General features: G+C 42.6%; 1 protein-coding gene across 2 annotated transcripts in view; it reads right to left on the bottom strand.

Moving 5' to 3' along the window:
• Window positions 1–9,470: 9,470 nt before the first annotated feature.
• STK17A (serine/threonine kinase 17a) overlaps window positions 9,471–23,578 on the bottom strand; it is a 38,777-nt gene continuing 24,669 nt past the window's right edge. Inside the window, exons 4-8 of one of the 2 annotated variants that reach the window (XM_036863894.1) lie at window positions 19,246–19,401; window positions 14,984–15,110; window positions 11,780–11,828; window positions 11,513–11,692; window positions 9,471–11,070 (exon numbers count right to left, since the gene is read on the bottom strand). In XM_036863894.1, the coding sequence (XP_036719789.1) occupies window positions 10,746–11,070; window positions 11,513–11,692; window positions 11,780–11,828; window positions 14,984–15,110; window positions 19,246–19,401 (837 nt within the window). In that variant the 3' untranslated portion in view covers window positions 9,471–10,745. The remainder of the gene's footprint in view (window positions 11,071–11,512; window positions 11,693–11,779; window positions 11,829–14,983; window positions 15,111–19,245; window positions 19,402–23,578) is intronic. The other variant, XM_036863896.1, reaches the window with a different exon arrangement.

The raw sequence follows: 23,578 nt of genomic DNA, 5'->3' as shown, positions 1-23,578 counted from the left end.
AATAATGAGCATTCAAGGCAGAACTATTATCTTTTAAATTTGTGTGTCAATAATTACCTTGCATCTTAATGAGGTAATTTCTTACTTCCAAATTATTTTTATGAAGTAAGAAACTATAGGCCAATCCCTCTCAGGAATGTTGCAAAATTCTAAATAAAATATTAGCAAACTGAATCCAGCGACATACAGTAAGTGGTATATTGTATTTGTCACAAAATATTTTGGTGCCTCTCTTGCACTGCCTCCCTTCTCTATGGGGAGATTATACTTCCCTGCCTGTTGAACTTAGGCTGTGTGATTTGTTCCGGCCAGTGAATTGTGAGTGGAAATGACATGCAACTTCTGAGTAAGAAGTTTTAAGTGCCAGCCCTTGGTTTGCCACGTCTTGTTTGCTCTCTTTCCTGAGATCGGAAATGTTCCAGATGGCAGCTATTCCAAGGACCTGGGTTCTGGAATGAAGATGACGTGTAGCAGAGCTACAGCTGAGCCACAGTGTGACAGGGTAGCATGAGCGAGAAATAAACCCTTCTAAGCCCTGAAGATTGGGGGCCATTTTCACTCCAGCTTAACCAGACTGTACAGTGACTAAGAGAGGTTTATTCCAGGAATGCAAGGGTGGTTCCATATTAGGAGAGCCACTAGTATAGTTCATCACATTAGTAAAGCTAAGGAGGAAAATTATATGCTAATTTTAATAGATACAAAAAGGCATTTGACAAAAATTAAGTATTCACATTAAAAATAAATGAGAATTAATAGATAAGGGATATGTGTGTGTGTATATATATATATTATATTCTCAAAGCCAACATCTTACTTAGTTGGGAAACTAGTAGAGGTTTCTTCAAGATAAGGATGCACTCTATTGACTTTTATTGTAACATTATATTGTATCCAACACAATTAGAAAAAACAAAACAAAAACCCAAAAAACAAGAGGCCTAAATATTAGAAGAGTAAGGCAATTAATTTACTGTTTACATAGATTTTATATCTGCAAGCTGCAACGCAATCCATGGATCAATACCGAGTATTTAGTAAAGTAGAGGATGTAAGATTAATTATAGAAACAATATTCTTCACGTAAACAAAGAATAACCAGTTAGAAGAAGTAATGGAGAGCAGACAATACTTAAAATAGCAAAAAGCAAACCCAAACAAAAACTACTTAGGAAAAAAGTGAGCAAGAAATCTGCAAAACTTGTATGAGAGGTGTTAAAACACACTACTGAAAGGTACGAATGTAGAACTGGACAAAGGGAAAGACACACTATGTTCTTGGATGGCAGGATTCTTCATCATAAAGATGTCAGTTCTCCCTGAGTTAAATTTAATGTGATACCAGGGATTTTTAAACGTTAGACAAGCTAATTAATTATAAATTCCTTTGGAAGAAGAAATAAGCAAAGATAGCTAGGAAATCCCTGCAAAGGAAGAGTAAGGAGTGGGGGGGGCTAGTCTTACAGACATTAACACATATTTGTAAATAAAATAATGAAGTGCTGGCACATGAAGAGACAATGCAATGAAAATATAGACATGCATATGGAAATCTGGTTATGGTAAAGCAGCATCTAAATCAGGGATGGAGAGGAAGACATTTGAAAAGTGATGTTGGAACAACCTGATAGCCATATGCAAAAAGATGAAATTGGATCCATTGCTCACCATACATTCCAATTGGATCAAAAGATCTAAATGTAAAAATGAAACCATCCAAGCACTAGCAGAAAAATATGGGTGAATTCTTTTATAACCTGGAAGTGGAGAAATTCACCTAACCATGATTCGTTATAGAATAAGGAAAATTGACTGTATAAAAACAAATTTCTGCATGTCTAAAAATACCAAAAGCAAAGCAAGAAGCAAATGATAAATGGGAAAATATTTACAATATAAATCACAAAGCTTAATATCCCTAATTTCTAAAGAGTGAAAGTTGACAAAACAGTAACCCAATAGAAAAATGGGCAAAAGATATTATGTATTCACAGAAAAGAAATGCAAGTGACTCAAACACATTAAAAAAAAAAGGGTCAACCTCACTCTTATAAATTCAAACTACAGGAAGATACCATTTTTCTTCTAGCAAATTGGCAATAATCCCTAAATTTAAGAACCTATTTTCTCAAAAGGCTATGGGGAAATAAGCATTTTTAAATTGCTGGTGTAAAGACGAAACAACACCTGTGGAAGGGAATTTGACAATATCTAGAAAAATGTCACATACACTTACCATTCTATGCAGCAATCCCACATCTAAGATTTTATCCCAAAAGTACGCTGGCAAAAAATACAAAATGCCATTTATGTAAGATTATTTAATGTAACACTATTTGTAACAGCAAACAACTAAACAACCCAGATACAACCCAAGTATCCATCGACAGAGAATGGGTTGAATAAACGTTGACTTCCATACAGTTGAGGAGACTGTACTTGTGAGAAGGAATGTTATAGACGCTTGTGTATATGTATGCATACGTTAGCTTCTACTTTCAAAAAGAAACAACAGAAGAATAACTAAAATCAGTACAAGTAGTTACCTTTGGGGAAGTAAACAAATGGCCAGGGGATGTAAGGAGGAAACAGGGATGGAAGCTGTACTTTCCTGAATGTACCTTGTTTTACACTTCTGACTTTGAAATCATGCTGTTTTGTTTTTACATAATTTAAAAAGAAAATCACAAAGAAAAAAATTTTTTAAAATACTTCTTAAAATATTGAAACAAATGAACCATATAGAGAAGAAATATTTCAAGTGACTCTCAAACAGTTCTGACTCAACATCCTTGGTGGGATATATCCTCATGGCAAAAAGGAACCTGAAGAAATTTTAAACTACGTTCAGTGGTCTAGTGTTAGCACCCACGCATGCGCGCACACACACACTCACTGGAGACTTCCTCCTTTCTGTACTTGTCACTCCTCCAACAAGAGAGAGAAAACCTGGCTCTCATAATCCGAGGTGTATTTACTAATTTGCTTAAATCTAAAATACACAGAAGGGAGTTCTCCTACTGTCAACTTTAAAAAGCAAAAACCCCCAGGAGGAACAAGATGGAGTAGACAAACGTTTCCCTATTCTTCCCACTAAGCACAGCTAAAACCCTAGACATTTATCAAATAAACACACTGAAAAATGAAAAGAAGGCAGATTGGCTAAGGACCTTGGGACCCAAGTGATAACAGCAGTGAGTTCCCTGGGCTTTCTTTTGCCTCACATGTCCCAGACTAGGTGCTGGTGAAACCAGCAGCCTAGAAACACCAATGGCTGCAACAACAAAAGCCAAGAAAAGCCTGCTTTCTCAAGCTAAAGAACTTTCACACAGTAATCGCCCTATTCTAGCCAGATACCATGGAAAAAAACATGGCCCCAACCCTACCCTAGCCTGTCAACAAAGGCCAGGTGGAGAGCTGAGGCTCCCCTTACTCAGCTAGAATGAGGCCTTCCCCGCCCGCCCCTCTGGCCCCTGTCCTCTGCGGGGGGTGGTGGTGGAGAAGGCCCAGGGGAGCTACACCCTCCTTTCCTGCCCACTGATACTCCCACCCCCCGTGGCATCAGTGGAGCCCCTATTCTTCAGTGGGAAGCTGTAAGGAGGTACCCCTCCCCCTGCCTGGGTGTCAAAAGAGGCCAAGTGGTGAGCCTGCACCTTCACCCCCAACTGGCAGCAGTGAGGAGGCAGTGTACATACCCCCACTTCACCCACCGGTATGGTGGTATCAGAAAAGGCCTGCTTTTAAAACAAGATTTAGACAAGATCCAGAGTCCCGTGACGTAAAGCCAGATGTCCGGTATACAATAGAAAACCACGCTTTTATACCAAGAACCAGGAAAATCTCAAATTGAAAAGAAGGAAAGAATCAGGAACTCAAAGATAAAATAGAAATTACTCAACCTGAGCAGAGAAAACAGACCGACAATAATACCTGTGGTTCTATAACAAAAAAATCTAGCATTCATGTCATTGGAGTCCCAGGAGAAGAGAAAGGTGGGGCTGAAAAAAGCATTTGAAAGAATTAACGTCTGAAAAGTTTCCAAATTTGGCAAAAGACATAAACCTATATATTTAAGAAGCCAAGTGGAACCCAAACAGCGTAAACCTAAAGAAATCTATGATAAGACAAACTTCTGAAAACTAAAGGCAAAGAAAAAAGCTTGAAAGCAGCAAGACAGAAATACCACCTTACCTATAGGAGAAAGATAATTCAGATGATAGCTCTCTCCTCATAAACCATGGAGGCCAGAAAAATGGCACAAAATTTTTCAAGTTCTAAAAGAACTGTCAACTCTGAATTCTGCATCTGATAAAATTATTCTTCAGGAACGAAGGAAATATAAAGACTTTCCAGATGATGGAAAACAAAAAGAATTTGCTTGAATAGACCTCCCTTAAAAGAATGACAAAAGGAAGTTCTTGAAACAGAAAATGTTTAGAAAAAAAAGTCTTGGAACATCAGGAAGGAAGAACAATGGAAAAAGCAGAAACATGGGTAAATATGATAGACTTTCCTTCTCTTGAGTTATCTCAGGAATTGTTTGGTGGTGGAAACAAAATGTATAACGTCGTCTGATGTACTATTTACCTGAACTGGTAAAATGTTGGCATCAACCCATCTTTGTTGCTATGAAATAGTTCTGTATCTAAATTGTGGTTACAGGAAACTACATGTGATAGAATGGCATAGAACTATACACATGCACTGCTCAGATGTCAGTCTCCTGGTTTTAGCACTGTACTACAACCACGTAAGATGTGTCTGTACTACTATCTTTCCAACTCCTTGTAAGTCTAAAAACTTTGTATTTTGAAATAATTGTAAAGGTGTAGGACAAGGACACTGAATATGCTGCTTTGAAAGGGGCAAAGATGAGGTGATAATCCTTTCCTTCCCTCCTGAATAATCTCCAGCTCTCTGAGGATTAAACATCTCTCTTCCTAAATATCTTGATTTTTTTTTTTTTTCTCCTAGTTACATTTCTCTCACAAGTTATTAGAAAACTGGTCACTTTACAATAATGGAGATAACCAAGAGATACTAATTTTCATGAAAACCGATCAGTGTATTGAAACTAAGAGAACATTTTTATGTAAAAATGTTGTTATACTATTGCTGATGACATATTTAGTAAAAATAGTTTAGTTTTAGTAAATAAAACTCACTTGTTTTAATAAGAACTGTAAGAACGAATGCAAAGCCCTAAGATTATTCTGCCATGTAAAATGAACTGCTCCCCAAAGGACTGTGTCAGTATTGGCTTGAAATAGGAAATATCTCCTATTTAAAATATGTCTAGATTACAATAGCCTGGGGTGGGGGGGTTGGCAAACTTATTCTGTAAAGGGCCAGAGAGTAACTATTTTAGGCTGATTAGGCCATAAGATCTCTGTTGCAACTACTCAACCCTGCAGGTTTTCCCATGAAAGCAGCTGTAGACAAATGCAAGTGAACAGGCTGTGTTCCAAGAAAGCTTCATTTACCAAACAGGCCACAAGGGCATAATGTGCTGACCTCTGTACCAGCCTAATCTCAGGTTACCTATTCTCCAGTCATTAACAAAAATTCATCCACAATCAAGCTACACAAAAATAATTTTAAAAAATGATTGTTTATGGACATTAATATGTAGCCAAAGGTAGACTCCACTGAGGTAAAAGCCCTGGAAAGCTCAACGGTTCTATCCTCTGTTTTGCCGGCAGCTGTTAAGATCCTGGGCAAACCACATATTCCCTCTGAGATTCTATTACCTCCTCTCTACTTTGAGAGAATTAGAGGAGGGTATGTTATTCCTTCCCAATTTTGTTACCATGAATTTCAATTCAGCAGACTTACTTCCACTCTTAACCAACAAAACTTTAGGCCAAGACTTTAAATGAAGAGTTTCAAAAGTGCACTCATTTTTATTTGAATAATTTATAACATAGGTCTGATTAAGCACAATGAGCTAAAACTGACCACTGGAGGATTAGGAGTATCAAAAACCAAAACTGAAAAACAAGAGTATCCAAAACAATAGCATCAAATAACAAAATACACAGGGATAAAGTTCACAAAGGATGTACAAGGACTCTACACTGAAAAATATAACACAATGCTGAGAAAAATTAAAATGAAATAAACGAACGGGAATACACACTATGTTCATAGACTGGAAGAATCGTTACAAAGTCAAATTGATCGATAGAGTCGATGAATCTCAAAATCCCACAAGGCTTTTTTAGGGGGTGATTTTGGTAGAAGTTGACAAACCAACGCTAAAATTTCTTCAGAAATGCCAAGGACCTAGAATAAACAACAATCTCAAAAATGAAGGAATTGGAAGTCCTACTGTACTTGACATCAAGACAAAAAATTCTGACAAAAAGATAAGCAAATAAATTAATGAAACAGAAGAGTGTGCAGAAGTAGATCCACAGACATATGGTCAGATGATTTTAGGCAAGGACAGCAAAACAATTCAATGGGGAAAGGAAAATCGGTCTGACAAATGGTGCTGGAACAACTACATATTCATACGGAAAACAAGGACACTTGACCCCTACCTAACACCAAAGGGGACAAAGGTGTAAAGTGGATCGTGGGCCTGAACATAAAAGTTAAAACTATAAAGCTTAAAAAAAATCTGCATGACTTTGGGGTAGGTAAGGACTTCTTAAAGAGGGTATAGAAAGTATTAACCATAAAACAAAAATTGATGAACTGGACTTCATCGCAATTACAGCTACCTTCTCATCAAAAGACACTTGAGAAAACAGACAACCCACAGTCATTAAAAAATATTTGTAACATGTAAATCCTATAAAGGACTTGTATCCAGAATATATAAAAGATTATCACAACTCACTATCCAATTAATAAAAAGGGAAAAAAAGGACACAAAAATGGTTCAACAAACACATGAAATAGTGTTTGTTCCTCATTAGTCATCAGGGAATAGCAAATTAAACCACCTTGTGGTACCACCACATACCCATGAGAGTGGCTAAAATAAAAAAGATGGCCAACACTAAATGTGAAGCAATGAGAACTCTCATATATTGCTGGCAGGAATGCTAAACAGTACAATCACTTTAGAAACGGTTGGGCATTTTCTTAAAAAGTTACATATCCATCTATCCCATGGCCTAGAAATTCTACTCCTATTTAATCTAAGAGAAATGAAAACGTGTCCACAAAAAATCCCTGGACAAGAATATCTGAACTTCCCTGGTGGCACAGTGGTTAAGAATCCGCCTGCCAATGCAGGGGACACGGGTTCAAGCCCTGGTCCAGGAAGATCCCACATGCCAGGAGCAGCTAAGCCTGTGTGCCACAACTACTGAGCCTGCGCACCACAACTACTGAAGCCCGCGTGCTCTAGGGCCCGCATGCCACAACTACTGAGCCTGTGCTCTGCAACAAAAGAAGCCACTGCAATGAGAAGCCCGCGCACTGCAACGAAGAGTAGTCCCCACTCACGGCAACTAGAGAAAAGTCTGCATGCAGCAATGAGCACCCAATGCAGCCAAAAAAAAAAAAAAAAAAAACAAAACAAAAAAAACCAAACAAAAACAACAGAAAAAAGAATATCTATAGCAGCTTTATTCATAAGAGACAAAACCTGCAACAGCCCTGGGGTCCATGAACAGAGATATGGTTTTACATTAACTGGTGTGTTCAAACAGCACCACATGGCAACAACAAGGAACACACTGCTGATACAAGCACCAATATGTATGAGTCTCAAAATCGTGCTGAGTGAAAGCCACAGCAGGGTGGACATGCCATGTAATTCCCTCTATATGAATATGTGCATTTGTCAGGCTCGAGAGAGGCTGGTACGGATTTAGAGCTATACATTTCGTTACTTGTAAATTATATCCCCTACGACAATAAAACAATAGTTGGCAATTAAGGCGCTTGAGGTTAACGTTTTTAATCCAGCTCTTTTAATTCTGTAACAAATTGAAGGCCTTAAGTGCTAAATGATCTTGAACAATACTATCTTATTTTTAATTTTATCAGTCTACTTCAAATTTCTCCAAGTGTGAGCTTAAAATGTATTTAGGATTTGTTTCTTGGTACCTTGAGATGATCCACGTCAGTGTCAGGGAGCGACGTCGCTCAGGCCTCCGTGGACGGGGCCGCACAGCATTCACCTCGTGTCCAACAGTCTCTAAGCGACCTCTTCTCTCCTACACTTTCTTCCAAACTGAGGTCTGTTGGAAAAGTTTAAGATACACTGCAATTAGCATCTGACCTGCCTCTGTAACTACGAGAGAAAGCCATATTCTCCTACTTTTCATGTGAAAACAACAAAATGAAACATTAAAACACAATTTCCCAGTTGACTAAAACCACTTTACGTTTTGCATATTTCATAAACAACTTCTCATCAAGCTAAAATATTATAATGTTGAATTTTATTATAATTAAAACTGGAGTTCTAAATTGCATGGATATGAATAGTTTAGTCCATTGTAAACAAGTGAAAAGAAAAATTAACAGAGCTAGTTGGTTAGTAATTAACAGAAAGATTTGGTCCAACACTGTGAAGACTCTTCATGCTCTATTTATATGCCAGGCACCAAAAAATGTCAATATATCCCTTTACCAGTGCAAGTGCTTCCAAAAAAGTAGTGTACAATTCTAAATTCAAGGCACCAAGAGCAGCTAAGGACAGCTGCACACTGCAAATGGCAAACTGGCCAGCTAAAAGAAAACACGTCTTTTTCCTTTTCTTTTACAAATACAGCAATTATATTAAATGTATTATGAATACAGTATAAAAAATGGCTTGGAAAAAGTCTAACTGTTGTCCACATGATTATGATTTTAAAACTGAATAAATCCATCAAGTATAAAAATGTGTCATTCAAATAGTGGATTTTTTTTTCTCACCTCCCTCCTATTTTTGTCAGAGGTATTTATAAAAATTTGCCTAAAATTGTATTTTACCTCTTTTCAAGACTTACCTGAGGCTTTAGCATTGTGGCCATGGGTTTTCATTGACAACTGCCATTGTAGCAGAATTTCCTCTTTCTCTTTATAGAGCTTGTTTAGAAATGCTCGTTTCCAAGAAACTGTATAAATCAATATGCCAATTTAGTGAGAAAACAGTGCAAACCGAGGGTTCGAACTGCCTAATCAATTTCACCTGATGGTGTCGGAACAATACAGGGCCTGCGACACTTGCAAGGCAGGGCTGGGAGCTCGTGCAGACCACGCATGGGGAAGTCCAGCCCAGTACCCTACACACACTTGAAAACAGATGGTTAGGGGCTCCCATGGTCCTGAGGCTGACATCTGAGCAACCAGGCTGGGAAGAAAGTGCCATGTGACACCCTGGCGGACTGCAAAGGGATGGGTCCAAGTAGCTCACGGTACAGAGCACACGTTGTGTGCACACAGCACACAGGTCACAGACAAGTTGTATTCACCCGATACAAGCACCTAATACAAGATAAATAAGGACTCTCAGACTGTTCTGTGTAAGAAGAATATTTAGTTGCTTTAAATTATACAGCATACGCTTTTACATTTCCACTTTTTTAAATAGGCATTTGTTCACTGTGGGCCCAGATACAGCTGAAGTGTTCAATCCTAAGTAAATTAAACGCTACTGAGTATATTCTTATAAATCTTACAAGTCTTAGGGTACCTCCCTAATGACAAAGTCTCCAATGTCAAATCGTTTATGAACAAAGTAAAGGTTTATAAATATTCTGGCGTTTTACCGCTTTTCCTAGTATTGCTTGGGGGCTAATATGAAATTCAACAGAAGCAGAGGCTCGATGGCCAGCATGAATGTGCTTTATATTTCTTCCCCGATTCCTGGGGATTTTATTAACAAAAACAACATAATAGCGTCTTCTCACTGACCGAAGCACCACTGTGTTGATCAGATCACACTGCCTCTCGCAAGAGACCAGTCAGGTGACAAGCGTGTGAGGAGGAGGCAGGGGTGCAGCCTGTGAAAGAGGGTAGACAAGGAAGGTGTGATGAGGGACACGCGGAGCTGACACTGGTTTAACATTACAGGGTGACTTAACCTTGACCTTGAAAACCAGAACAATTTCAGAGGTGAAAAATCACCACCACTCTTACTAGTGATGTTGAAGAAAAAAAAAAAAATTAGCCAGGGTTTTTCACTGATTGGGCTGCAAAGCATTAGGAAAAAAACAGATAACAGAAGCCAAAACAAGTCAACATAAAGCAGTAATAAAATATAAAAATAAAACATTATTAAACTAGTGGATGTTATTCTAGGTCTCAAAAATTTGCAAAATACCTATTTAAATTAAAATCTTAGTCCCCTCCAAAAATCCAAAGTGAAAAAGTATCAATTTTAGTAAAGATATCAACATACATATATGCAGATATAGATATACATATGAATAATGCAAAACAAATTTACAAAGATGTTAATTTTGGCACTTTTACTTGGATTTTTAAGGAAAGTGACTACAGATATCTTTGCATACAAATTCTCATTCTGGAGAAACAGGATGCAGAAATAAAAGGTTCAAGCATCTCCCTTCTTAAAAAGAACTTTGAAAAGGATAACTTTACCCGTTAAACCTCCTGGTTGGCAACTTTATAAATCTGGCTTGATTTCTCTAACTCCACAAGTTTGACAAAGTTATTTTAGTTTCTACCAGTGACACCTGGTCATCCACTTTCAGCACATGTACCATTTGGCCAGAAATCCATAAATAATGTTTCCAATGTAGAAATCTTAAAGTTCTAAAGGGAAATACTGCTCAGTAGATAAAATCTCCCGGAATGTCTTGCAGCAAAGGTTCCTCAAATTTAAATCGTTTGGAAATGGCCTTTTGCTCCATTTTCTCTTTTTCAGACTGTCTGCATTGTCCTAAAGTATATGAAGTAACTACAATCAACTCCTCTGTGACGACGGATTCCTCGGTTTCCGGCTTCTGAGTATCTGAATTACTTTCAGGCACAGAATCGCCTTCCTGGAGGGCCTGTGCCTCTTCTAATGCCCCTTTCACCTTGAGAGAAGGTTCCTGAACACTGCTCTCCATTAGCCATGGATGTTTCAAACATTCCTCAGCAGTGGCGCGATCTCTGGATAAAGATACACATTTTACAATTAGGACGAAGTAGTTTAAAGCCTCAACTATAACTTAGAGCATAAGGTATTATATTTTGGGACGTATGAACCACAAAGATCTTATTGTGGTTCCTGAATAAAACAGAGTTTTAGCATTTGCATGCAAATGCCGTTCCCCACAATATAGAAAAATAGTATTTTAAGTTATCTCTGAAAAGCCCCTTTGAGAGACCAAGAACAGATGGCAAGTATCTGTTATACTGAGGTGCGGTTCACATTTTCTAAAAAACATTTTCATTTTTGCCACTTTTTCTTTCAACAGATGTAAGAAGCCAAAGGTTTCATCTAGTTTTATGTCTACACTTTCAATGTCTTCATTTTGGGGTTTCAGTTGTTAACCTGCTTTTGTTCAGATTGCTCAAAAATGGATCGAGATCAATGTTAACGAATACTTACTCAGGTTTCTTAACTAGAAGTGTCTTGACGAAGTCAACGGCTGACTCAGACACAACATCAAATTCTTCCTCAGAATAACTCAGGTTCCTCTGTGAGATGTTGAGGAACGTTTCTTGTTTATTATCGCCTAAGAAAGGCGATACTCCCGTCAGCATGACATATGCCAACACTCCAATGCTCCTAAATCAGAATGAAAATGTAAGAAAAATTAGTATCATATTCATTTCTTGAAACTAATTTGATCAATTCATCATAAATAATTCTCACCACATATCCGTTGCCATGCTGATGGGGTCATAACTAAGAATTTCAGGAGCTAGTATCAGAAACAGAAGAAAACATTCAGTTTTGTGAAAAAAAAAAATTGCCAAATTTGCTCTTAGAAAAATTTAAAGATCAAACTAAGACACTGTCAAGGTTTGGGCTAAGATGAAATAAGTTCACGTGATAAGTGAAATTAATATGCATTACTGTAAAGTCTAGATGTTTATAATTAACTTGCTTTTTGCACCTCTATCCTCCAATGCTGGGTCCTAGTATTTTTTTTTTTTAAATATTTGAATACATAACTACTGCTACATAAACTGGCAACTTTTACACTTTCCTCTTCCCACACCCTCTATCTAATCAAGCATCAGGTTCCCGCTTTTAAATCGTTCCCTCCCCCGCCCCAGTCTACAGCACGTGCCCCCTGACCCCCACTTGGTCCCACCCTCTGATCTACTCTCTATGCTGTGGCTGCAGTGAGCTTTTAAAATGCCCACCCGTTAACACCAAGTCAGTCAACAAGGTTAGAAACAACCTGGGCATCCTTGGATGACATGCATCACACACACAGACAACAAAGACAACCTACAGCGTTGAGAAAAAGTTTGCTTTGATAATATCTAACTAGACTGCTGCCAGCCAGAGAAGTAACAGAAAGACAGTCCCAAGTGTGCAAGGACATAGGGGAAATTCAGGAAAATCCTCCGTGAAGATTACTCACTGGTACAATTCAGTCAACCAAAAGACGATTTTTTTCAAAAGTATAGAAATAGGAAGACTAGGCTATGAAAAGACAGACAATAAGTACTGAATCCATTTAAAAACAGATCAAAGCCTAAAAAATGGTGGTAATTACAATAAAAAAGGGAATGAAAATGTTCTAGGGAAAACCAAAACACTCAAAGTTGCACATGCATTAGGAGTGGGAGATAAGCCTGCCCCAGAACATGAGGGGAGGAGGTGTAGGGGATACTGGTTTCCCCCACTTCTATCTGAAGCTGTCAGCTGAGAAGCAGAGGCTACGAATGTTATTTAAAAGTTGTAAAAGAGGGAATGCCCCGGCGGCCCAGTGGTTAGGACTCCAGGCTTGCACCGCAGGGGCCACGGGTTCCATCCCTGGTCGGGGGTCTAAGATCCCACAAGCGATGCGGCACGGCCAAAAAAAGAAAACAGAAAAAGAGAGTTTTAAAAGATACTACCAGGAAATTTAAAATCAAATGCAGAGTATCCAAATCACTGGAGGGGAAAAAGTACAACAGAGCCGAGAGAGCAGTAGATGGTGGGAGGAGTGGGGAAGGAAATAACATTAGCTTACTTTTCTGAGTGTTTATTACGTGCTGAGTGCTGACGTGAGAGTGTGACGGAGCAGATCCAGTGAGGTAGGACTTTCACAGCCTCGTTTCGTGGACAGAGGACCGTGAGGTATAGAGAGGTCTGGGGACCGAGGTCCCACAGCTGGCCAGCGCGGAGGGGCACACACCCAGGCAGCCCTTTCTGCGTATGAAAGGCTGGGGCGGGGCTGGGGGCACGGAGGCCCCCTTTAAAAGGCAGGCCAGGCGAAGAGACAGGAGCGCCGCCTGTTTTTCTGTATTATATCCTTCTGAGTTATTTGTAGTTTTTTGGGGTTGGGCTTGTACTGCTTTTATCATAAAGAACACAGCTTTGTTTTTTGGAGGGAAAAAAGCTCTTGGTAGAAAATATAGAATTTACCAAAGAGCAGAAAGCATCGGAGGGAAACAAAACAAAACAAACAACCCCCCAGAAACTCATTCAGGGCAATAATTCCCATCGGCATCTCGGCCCACAGCCCTTCAGCCCGCAGTCTCCCGTGCTTCTTCCAGTTTACAAGGCCTCCCGTTCATCACTGGTGCTTCCCGTGAAGCAGCAGCTTGTTAAGCCACATTCCTAACACTAACTCAGCGGCCATGAGACGTACCAGTCGGCGTACTGGAAGTTGTGTTCTAGTCCACAAAAAACACACAATATTTGAAGGGTGTTTTTCTGCCTGCGATATATTTTATTACCTAATTAATAAAGGATCTGCTGTTTCAAACTGTAGGACTTTAGAAAGTATTTTAAAACTTCAGTGATTTTTTGTACTGTCATTGCCATACAGCTTTGTTTTCCTCAACCCGACCTGTCCCCCAGGACTTTCTGTGTCCCCCTGGAATCCTTTTTTCCTTCCTACATAAATTCCCACCATCCTGGGCTCCTTCAAGGGCTACTCTTCTCATTTCACCTTCTTCTTGCCACACCCCCAGGCCTTCTAGAAGGGGACTGCCTGTCCGCCCACTTCACACCTCTGCCCTCAGGCAAATCTTCTTCTTCCCCCCAGGCCCGGGCCACAGCCTTCTCTACTCCTGGTCACAATGCTGCTGTCACCTACGGACACAAAAGCCATCCTCCTCCTCCCAGGGCTGCCATCACCCCGGGCAACTTCCACACTGATGTGCAGGACCCTACGGCCTGGCACCCATGCTTCTCGACCTCCTGGTCTAAAGAAGCTGACCTTCCAGAGCTACATCCAAGGCCTTGTAATCACAAAGAGCCCTTTCTACTCTGACATTTTAAATGATAAAACTGTAATCCCTGGTCACACCTTTAAATTATTTTACTGCTTTGCTCTTCTACAGAAATCTCTCTTTTTCTTTAACCTCATCCAACCACTAATTTTATGCTCCATTTTCCTTCCAGTCTATCCAAAAAGTCATAGTTTACCACTTTTTCTACCAAACCGAGAAGCCATGGTTCATCACTTCAGCTGCTCTCTCCTTTTTCTTTCTGCCAGAAGCTCTCAGCCCTGCATCAACCCAGCAGAATGCCCTCTCTGTTTCTCACATCTATGCAATCACAGGGCTTGCAATGACTTTCACAGTGTTTATTCTACCAACTTGAAGTTCTTAAAAGGTCCTTACTTGTTAAATATCCTTCCACCCTCAGACAACCTGACATCCTCTCCTATTCCTTTTAGAAGCAATCCCTTCAACTTCTCTTAGCCCTCCAGGAAAGGGACCACCAATTTGGTACCTTACTCTTTAAAGTTTTCCATATTTTAACTTAATATAAAGGAAGGGGTCTCTGGTGGTAGAGTTTCAACACAGTGGACAGCAGGTCCCACCACTCATCACGCCACATGGGAGCTCCCCAGTGAAGGTGACGCCTGACCCCAAACACAGAGCACACCCCACTCTCGCGAACACTTACCCACATATTCAGGAGTGCCCATGATCTCCCGGAGCTCTTCGCTGTTCTTCATGACTCTTGAAAGACCAAAATCAACTATCTTAATATCGCCCAGTGGAGAGTCACTTGTCAGCAGAATATTCTGGGGCTACAAAATGACACCCCCGAGTTAATAAAGCGTGATTGCATATGAGGAGCATAAGGAGCGGGGAGCCCCTAAAACATACAGATTTCGCCTGTGGAGCTGAGAGCGGGAGATTTAACAGCAGACAGTCGTTCGTTAGACAGCTGTTTCTACAGCATGCTTCCTATGCGTTAGGCAGCGGGCCTCGCACCATCTCTTCCCTTATACCGGCTCTTCCCCGGCACGCAACTATGCATCTATTCCCATCTTAAAAACCAAACCAAACCACTTAATAAAAAGAATCCTCCCCCCATGACCCTGCATCTCTTTCTAGCCAACACACTCACTCCCTCAAAGCTCAACTTCTTGAAAGCGAGGTCATCTCAATCCAGCTGAATCGGGATTTGCCCCCTGTACTCGATCTGCTCTCACTAAGGTCACAATATCTTTAATAATCGAAGGCCCACCAAGTCCAGTGGGGGTCCTGCAGGCACTGACAGCGGGACACTGGTCACCCTTATATTCCGTCTTGGATCTCTTCCTCCCTCTATAGCTCCCTCTCCATTTTTTTCACGATTGTTTTCTTTGCTTTTAAATAGTGGTGTTGCCCAAGATCTGTTGCTGGCTGGCCCTCTTCTCCCGACACTCTGCGTTCTACTTCTCAGCAATTTCATCTACTATCAAAGCCTTAGCCGCCACTTACATGCTGATCACTTCTACCCTAAGCCCTCTCCGGGGACACAGCGCCAATTAAAATCGGATCTTTTTGCCTGGCAAGGCCTTCAATGCAATACACACCTCGGGCACCAAACCCACTGCTCTCTTCTGTATTCCCAGCCTCAGTGCTCAAGTCAGACACTGGGGAATCATCCTAAAGTTCTCTGTACCCTTCATTTTCCATCACTTTCACATCCAGTGAAGTCACCAGTCATGTGAATTCTATTTCCTAGATCTCAATATTCCCACTGCACGAAATCTGGGATTTCATGACCCTCCTGTCTCTAGTTTCCCCACCTTCAACCCATCCTCCACGTACGACAACCTTCCCATACTGTAAGTCTGATTGTGACCCTCTCCCTGCGGTCGTCCGGCTGTTCTTCGCCAAGAGACACACTCCGGTGGGGCCGGGGCGTGTTGGATGCACACGGCGGTGGTAAGCGCCGTCCAAAGGACCAGTGAGCTTCGCACTCCTGGAGTCATTTCTGCTCAGCTGGAAATAACTAGGACATCTTTGCATAAAAAGTCAAGCTGATACATTACGGACTAGAATGTAAAATTCATCCGCCTTTTTAAAATAAAATATGAGGTTTGAAAGAGGCTTATGTGCACTTCAGAATGGGTCGGCGCTCACTGTCTTTGGCCGTTAAGAGTACTTGCGGGCTTCCCTGGTGGCGCAGTGGTTGGGAGTCTGCCTGCCAGTGCAGGGGACACAGGTTCGAGCCCTGGTCTGGGAGGATCCCACATGCCGCGGAGCGACTGGGCCCGTGAGCCACAATTACTGAGCCTGCGCGTCTGGAGCCTGTGCTCCGCAACAAGAGAGGCCGCGACAGTGAGAGGCCCGCGCACCGCGATGAAGAGTGGCCCCCGCTTGCCGCAGCTGGAGGAAGCCCTCGCACAGAAACGAAGACCCAACACAGCCAAAGATAAATAAATAAATAATAATAATAAAAAAATAAAGGAATTCCTTTAAAAAAAAAAAAAAGTACTTGCAAAGGTGAACTGAGGAGCACGGGCACCAATAACGTATATGTACCTCACCAGAGCGCCCAGCGTGTTCCACGCTCCGGCCCCTGCCTCCCTCTCTAGATGCCGCTCCTGTCACCGTTCTGCGGGGAGCCTGTGCTCCAAGTCAGTCGGGCTGCAGTCCCTCAACAAGACACACGGTGCACACCTCAGGCCTCTGCTCGGGAAGGGCCTCCCCGGCTGCCCGGCAAACTTACCCTCTCCTTTTCTCTTGGCTTCCAGAACAGAACACGGTCCCGGCCCTCCTGCTAACCCCGGGCTGCTGCCGCTGGTCCGTCTCCCGCCGCCGCCCGCTAACTGGGGGGCGCCCTCCGTCTCCCGCCGCCGCCCGCTAACCGCCGGGCGCCCTCCGTCTCCCGCCGCCGCCCGCTAACCGCCGGGCGCCCTCCGTCTCCCGCCGCCGCCCGCTAACCGCCGGGCGCCCGGGGCCTGAGCCGGAGGCTACTCCCCTCCCCGCTCCACTCCCACCCGCACCTCCACCTGCCCCTCCGGACTCACGGCCTTTCTCTCTGGCTCAGCTCCCTTCAACCAACTCTTTACCTAACCTCTCCCCTTTGATGTCTCAGAGGTGCCTCCCATTCAACGTGCCCAAGTCGGACTCCCGTTTCCTCCCAAAGCAGACTCTCCTGACGCCCCCGCGGGCATCTCGGTGGGTGCCCCTTGCGGCCAGCAGGACGCAACTCCGTCTCTCCTCCCCCCCCCACTGCCTTCGCCATCGAGCTAACGCGTCACCACGTCCTAGTGACGTTAAGTCCTAGATGTAGGCATTTCTAGACCTTGTCTGCCCCTCTCTCCCCACAGAACACTACCTGGAGCTACCACCACTTTCTCCTCCGTTGCAGCAGAACGCTGCCCGAACTGCAGCCAGGAGGGTCTTTCGTCCTCTGTAAATCTGCTCGGTGGCCGCCCCGCCTAAACCCTTCAGTAGCTTCCCTCTGCTCCTACGATAACCTCCCAGCTGCTCACTGGGGCCCACAAGCCCCGGGCAGGGCGAGCTCGTGCCGGCTGTCCAGACTTGTCACACACCCGCTCCCCGGGCTCAGGGCAAGTCGGTCTCCCCACTGGACACTGCCAGCCACTCACACCTGTCACGCTCTCCCTCTCAGCAGCATCTCTGTCGTCGCACCCCCGCCACCTGGGATGCTCTTCTCTGTTCTGCTCTGCCTACGGTCAACTTGGCGAGAAGACCTAGCACGGCAGGGAAGCAGCAACGTGAAGTGCTGCCCTACGACAGAGGATGCTGAGATACAGGGGGGCCCTCTCTTTGAAACGGGTCTTACTGTCGAGCCAGCCATCCATTATGAAAATGCTTGTAGGTTTATCTCAGTCTGGATTCAGAAACAGAGGGGAAGAGGCTACAGCTCTGTGGGAACAGGAGCCACAGTCCTGGCCACGGTGACGTCACCGGGCTCAGGGCCCGGCACCCGGCAGGCCCGCACTGATACTCGCCCAGTAAATGAAAAGAGGAAAGGTGACTAACTACAAAGAAACCCTTAAAGGGTCTCTATTTTGTGTCAGGACAGGTGGTACCATAACTATGAGTAATGCCAAGCCCCTACTGTCCTGAGTTCGTACTCAGAACACAAGACAGATGTGCCTGTCGGGCTCAACTAGCTCAGGTGCTGCAGTTGACAAAGCACTCAGGCAAGAGATGAACAGGACGGAATGATTCTGCGTTGGAGGGTTCCAGAGGAGGTAGGGGAGCAGCCCTGACGGGGAAAAAGGATTTCACCACTTATTCCGGAAAGTTTTACTGACTACCTAGTGAGCTGTGACCTGAGGAAATGGCAGAAGACAAGTCCTCCGTTCCTTTGGAGACTTATATTCCAATAGGGTCAAATAAGTACAAATAAATAATACAACCTCAGGTTGTTTTAAGCTCTACAGAGAACTCAGAGTGGGGGAAGGAGCGAGAGAGTGCCCGTCGGGTATGTGTGTGTGTGCGGATGCTATTTCCAGGGCAGTCAGGGAAGGCTTCCCGGAGGCAGCATATTTGAGGGCAGACCAATGTTAGGAAGGAGCCAGTCATGGCAGAGCCTCTCGGGGTTGGGGGTGGCAGAGGGAAGAACTGCGAGCTGAAGACAAGCACAGAGGTGAGGGGCAGGTGTGAGGCTGGAAGGAAATGGGGGTGGGGGACAGGACTCGCAGGGCTTTGTGGGCCATTCGGGAGTGCCTGGCAGAAGGCAGAGCAAGGGGAGGGACGGAGGACATTCCAGGGAAAGACAAGACCGCAGGCCAAAGTACACAGGGGAGCCAGCACACAGCACGATGTGCAAGGGACTGTCAAATACAACCACGCGGCTGCGAACAGCCTTCTGAAAAATGTGCCTTTAGCCTGTTTTTAAAGTCTCTAGAGGGAGAGAGACAGAGTGAGGAAGATATGATGAAGCATGGAATGAAAGGAAAGAAATTTTACACGTAACAGAGGCAAAATCCACAGGCCATCGTGACTGATGACGTGTAGGAGCAGGAAGAGGGACGTCTCGTCCTTCGCTGACGGATACACTGGGTCCGCAGAGAGGATCATCACTTCAGTTTTCTCAGGACCAGCCGGGACAGTTGGAGATTCAGCCTGGAGAGACAGCAAGGCCGAGGACATGGCTTTGGGGTCCCACGGCACACAGGAAAGACTAAAAGCACGGAAGTCAACGAGAGGAAGGGTGTACGGCGAGAAGAGAAGTGGGCCGAGAGGAAGGATGGCTGGTAACTACGTTTCGGGGTAAACACCAAGAGTCAGGAAAGAGAGGAGAAACGCTGGTCTGAGAGCGAGAACCCAGGTGTGACACTAGAGCAGGAAAGTCAGGGAGAACAGCACCGTCAGATGGGACCAGGGGAAGAATGAGGGCCACAAAAGAGCTCAGAGAAAGTAATTTTTAGTAAAGTGGTGGGAGAAAAAACTAGCTTACACTAGGCTGAAAAACAAACGGAAAGGCTAAGAGATCTAGTACAGGTGGTTTTGGCTCAAATATCTTCTGATACCCTTGAAGCCAGTGCTGTCCTACAGAAAGGTAATTTAAAATGTCCTAGTAGCCATATTACAAAAAGTAAAATGGAACGGGTGAAATTAAATGTATTTATTTAACTCAATATATCTAAAAGGTTATACCCTCAACATGTAATTAATAGGGAAAATTATTGAGATAGTTTACTGTTTTTCATACTAAGTCTTTGAGCTCTGGTGTGGATGTCACACTCTGAGCACCGCCTAGTTCAGACGAGCCGCGTTCCAAGTGCTCTAAAGCACCACGTGGCCAGTGGCACTGGGTTGACGGTGCAGCGTTAAACTCCTTAAGAGAAAAAAAAGATGCAATGACACCCCAAGAAACAGTCAGGGAATTCTTAGTGTCTCTTACCCACTGTCCTAATTTACTACCACTATGCAATTATGGAATGATAGTTTGTTTTGAAAACAAATTCATCAGAATAACTAAGACTTTTCTGCCTACAGTGAAACAACCACACTGCGGCTCAGTATCATCTCTAATTTTGTATAAAAACCTGTTTTGTCTTTTTCTTTTAAATCACAGACAGTTTTGGCTACAGTAAAAACTTAAAACTGAATGAAAAACCAAAACAACAAATTGCTGTCACTGTAGAAGTTTCCATTGCAGACGCGTGCTCAACGGTTATAAACACCCAAACCAGATAAAGCACCCCCCATCTGAGATTGAGAAGCTCAACTGATCAATGTTAGAATCAATTTCTCTTTTCAATGACAAAGTAACTATAGAGGTTCTGGTAACATAAACTTCTTTATAAAGCCAACATTTTCTTTTTTACTTAGCTTCTAGCTATTTCTTCAGGAAAAAATCCTATGTAACATCATGATTATGAGACCCCAGACTTCTCAAGGCAATTTTAGTTGTATTACATTAATGATATACTACAGTAAAATCAAACATCATTGTTCAGGCAAATTAGATGAGAGGAGTCTGGCTCCAAACAGACATTCATCACTGCACATGTTTTGCCTTTCCCAGTACATCAAAAACGCCAAGAGAAATACTGCTAATCACCAGATCTTCTTAAGGTTCATTTGTGATTAACAAGACATGATCATTCTGGGAATGTTTTTAAATACCATTTGTTCCCTTAAAGTGGATTAAACATCTTTCCCTTATATTTTGTTTACTCTTTACATTCCATGGGAAATGCTTTCTTTAGTTATTATGCAAAAGCTAGTTGGTTTGGTGGTAATGTAGTAAATTCGGTAGTAGTGTGACCAAATTATTAAAATGTTGCCTTAGTATCTGAAATCAAGGCTTGGTCACAGCATCCATAATCTGCCGAAGTGAGAGACATTAAACCTTGAAAGAGAGATTGCTAGAAAAAACACACGTCTCATAAAATCGCAGCTTTTTGGAACTTCACAGTTAACGTTTATTATGTCCTCTCATCCAACTGTGCCCTGGTTTGACCACAGGTACGTTTTTAAAGTAGACCTTACTCCTCTAAATAAAATATAAGACTATAATCTCCATCAGTTTCTGAAAATATCCATCAGTTTCTGAAAATATGTGCTAAAAACAAAGATAAGTACCTTTAAATTTACAGCTTAGTTAGACCTCCTTTCTATGGAATCCAGTTCATGACAGAGGCTGCAGCTCACAATACTTAATTCTATTTAAGATGCATGCATCCCAAGTGGTAAGAGAGAAAATAACAAGGTCCACAGAGAGGTAATGAGAGTGGAATAAATGGGAAACATACAAACTGTTCCCAAATAGACAACTGGGAGTAGAGGAGTCCTCCTAAAATCTTATTTCTCAGCTTCGTGGGGGAATCCTTTTATTTATCTGGGTATCTTCACTTCTGTACATAATCTATTTACCATTTACTGAGCAATCACCATTGAATGAGATCATTGTAGACTTGAGGCTAATCTGCTCAATAAGGCTTAAGGTACCATGGACAGCATTTTAAGGAACATTTTATCAGCCCACGACAATTCAAGTAAATAGACTTTTTATGCACTAAAACCCAGGTCAGAGTATAGAAATAGGTTAATAATCCTGTCTAAATAAATTTGGGAAACTGTTTAGAAATGTTACATGTTACCCCTCTTTCAAGTAAAACATTGATGCTTAAACTATCAGTGATCAATTTAATCTCAGATGGGAAAGTTCCAGCTTCTAATTCCTAGTCTGCTCCTCTACTTCCCATTATACATATCACAGGGTGGACGGGTTTAATGACTGAATACCTAGTACAGAACTGTTGGAAGATCTGACCAGTACAAGACCATCTAAACACAAACAGCCTTGGATTTTAAGACTGGATTTTTTTGTGCCCTTTTTGGTCAGTCCTCCCCTTGACTGATGTTAAAGCAGGCCATTATGCCCATGACTAGCTCACCAAATTACTGAGATGGTATTGAGACTTGAGCTTGTCCTGACTCTGGCAGAGTTGCTGTTACTGAGACTTGTCAGTCCTGCCATGATTTACGTGCAAAGGAATGGGCTCACCCTTAATCACACACACTTCAGTGTCTTCAATTTTCATAGATGCATAAACACCCCAACATCTGCATCTGCTACTCCTCAAAGAACTTCCCACGTTCAGTTGAAGATACAGGCCTGCCTCGTTTTACTGCACTTTGTTTTACTGCATTTCGCAGCTATTTTGTTTTTTAAGAATTGAAGGTTTGAGGCAACCCTGCGTCGAGCAAGCCTTGGCGCCGTTTTTCCAACAGCATTTGCTCACTTTGTGTCTCTGTGTCACATTCTGGTAATCCTCGCAGTATTTCAGACTTTTTCATTATATTTGTTGTGCTGATCTGTGATCAGTGACCTTGGCACTGGGAAAGATCATGTGACTCGCTTTATTGCGACATTCACCGTACTGTGGTGTCTGGAAGCAAACCCGCCACATCTCCGAGGCCTGCCTGCATCTGGCTGAGAGTCTTCAGCGAATCAGTCTTTTGGCAAACTGACCGTTTGGGGTCTGACCGGACTGAGTAGTGTATTTCCCGTTCTGTCAATTACCACTTTTCAAAGAGGCAACTATAATAGTTATTCTAACTAACTTCTGTCTCTGGGACGAGAATTGCCCATTTCCACCATAAGGGGGAATAAATGGTCTACTGACTCAAAGTTCCCATATATACTGGGGTTATCACTTTTCACAGAATTAAAACGTAAGAAAACACATTTAGCTCTATAGCTTTGTCTTTCAAGCTCTGAAAGAGACTGAGAGTCAGCATTATAGACAAGTCGTCACTGGGCAGACGGTTGTTTAAAAGATGCAGGACAGCAGACTCTCTTCGTCCAGACTCACGGGGGACATGGAAGTCAACTTGGAAATGACCTTTTGATAGAAATCATTCCCATCTGCACTGCTGCCTTTCCAACCCCATCCCCAACCTTTCCCCTCCAGAGCTCACTGAGAAGCAAGTCTGACGGCGTGTGTGCAGAGCGTGCGGGCGGAAGGCAGGCTGGGAGTCTTCCAGGCCACCTGTCCTCTAGCTCTTCTGGGCCCAGGAAACATGCAAAGTCCTGTTTCCAACATCAAAGGCCCATCATCAAAGCCTCTATTAAAGCTGGAAAGAATTCTACACCGAGTGCACTGGGGAGAAAGGGTACGATTTATACTGAGTGTATTAGGGAGAAAGGGATATAATTTCACTGTGTAAATACACAGTTGAACCTGGTATTCAAGAACTTAATATTCACCCTTGACTGCTTTCAAGTAACATCAAAGATGCATGACACACGGTGTTGGCAACCTGTCTGACTTGCTACCTAATTAGC

This window comes from Balaenoptera musculus, chromosome 9 (assembly GCF_009873245.2).
Source record: "Balaenoptera musculus isolate JJ_BM4_2016_0621 chromosome 9, mBalMus1.pri.v3, whole genome shotgun sequence".
Lineage (NCBI taxonomy): Eukaryota > Metazoa > Chordata > Mammalia > Artiodactyla > Balaenopteridae > Balaenoptera > Balaenoptera musculus.
Note: the sequence above shows the minus strand (reverse complement) of the source record. Positions and strands in the feature narration are given on the sequence as shown.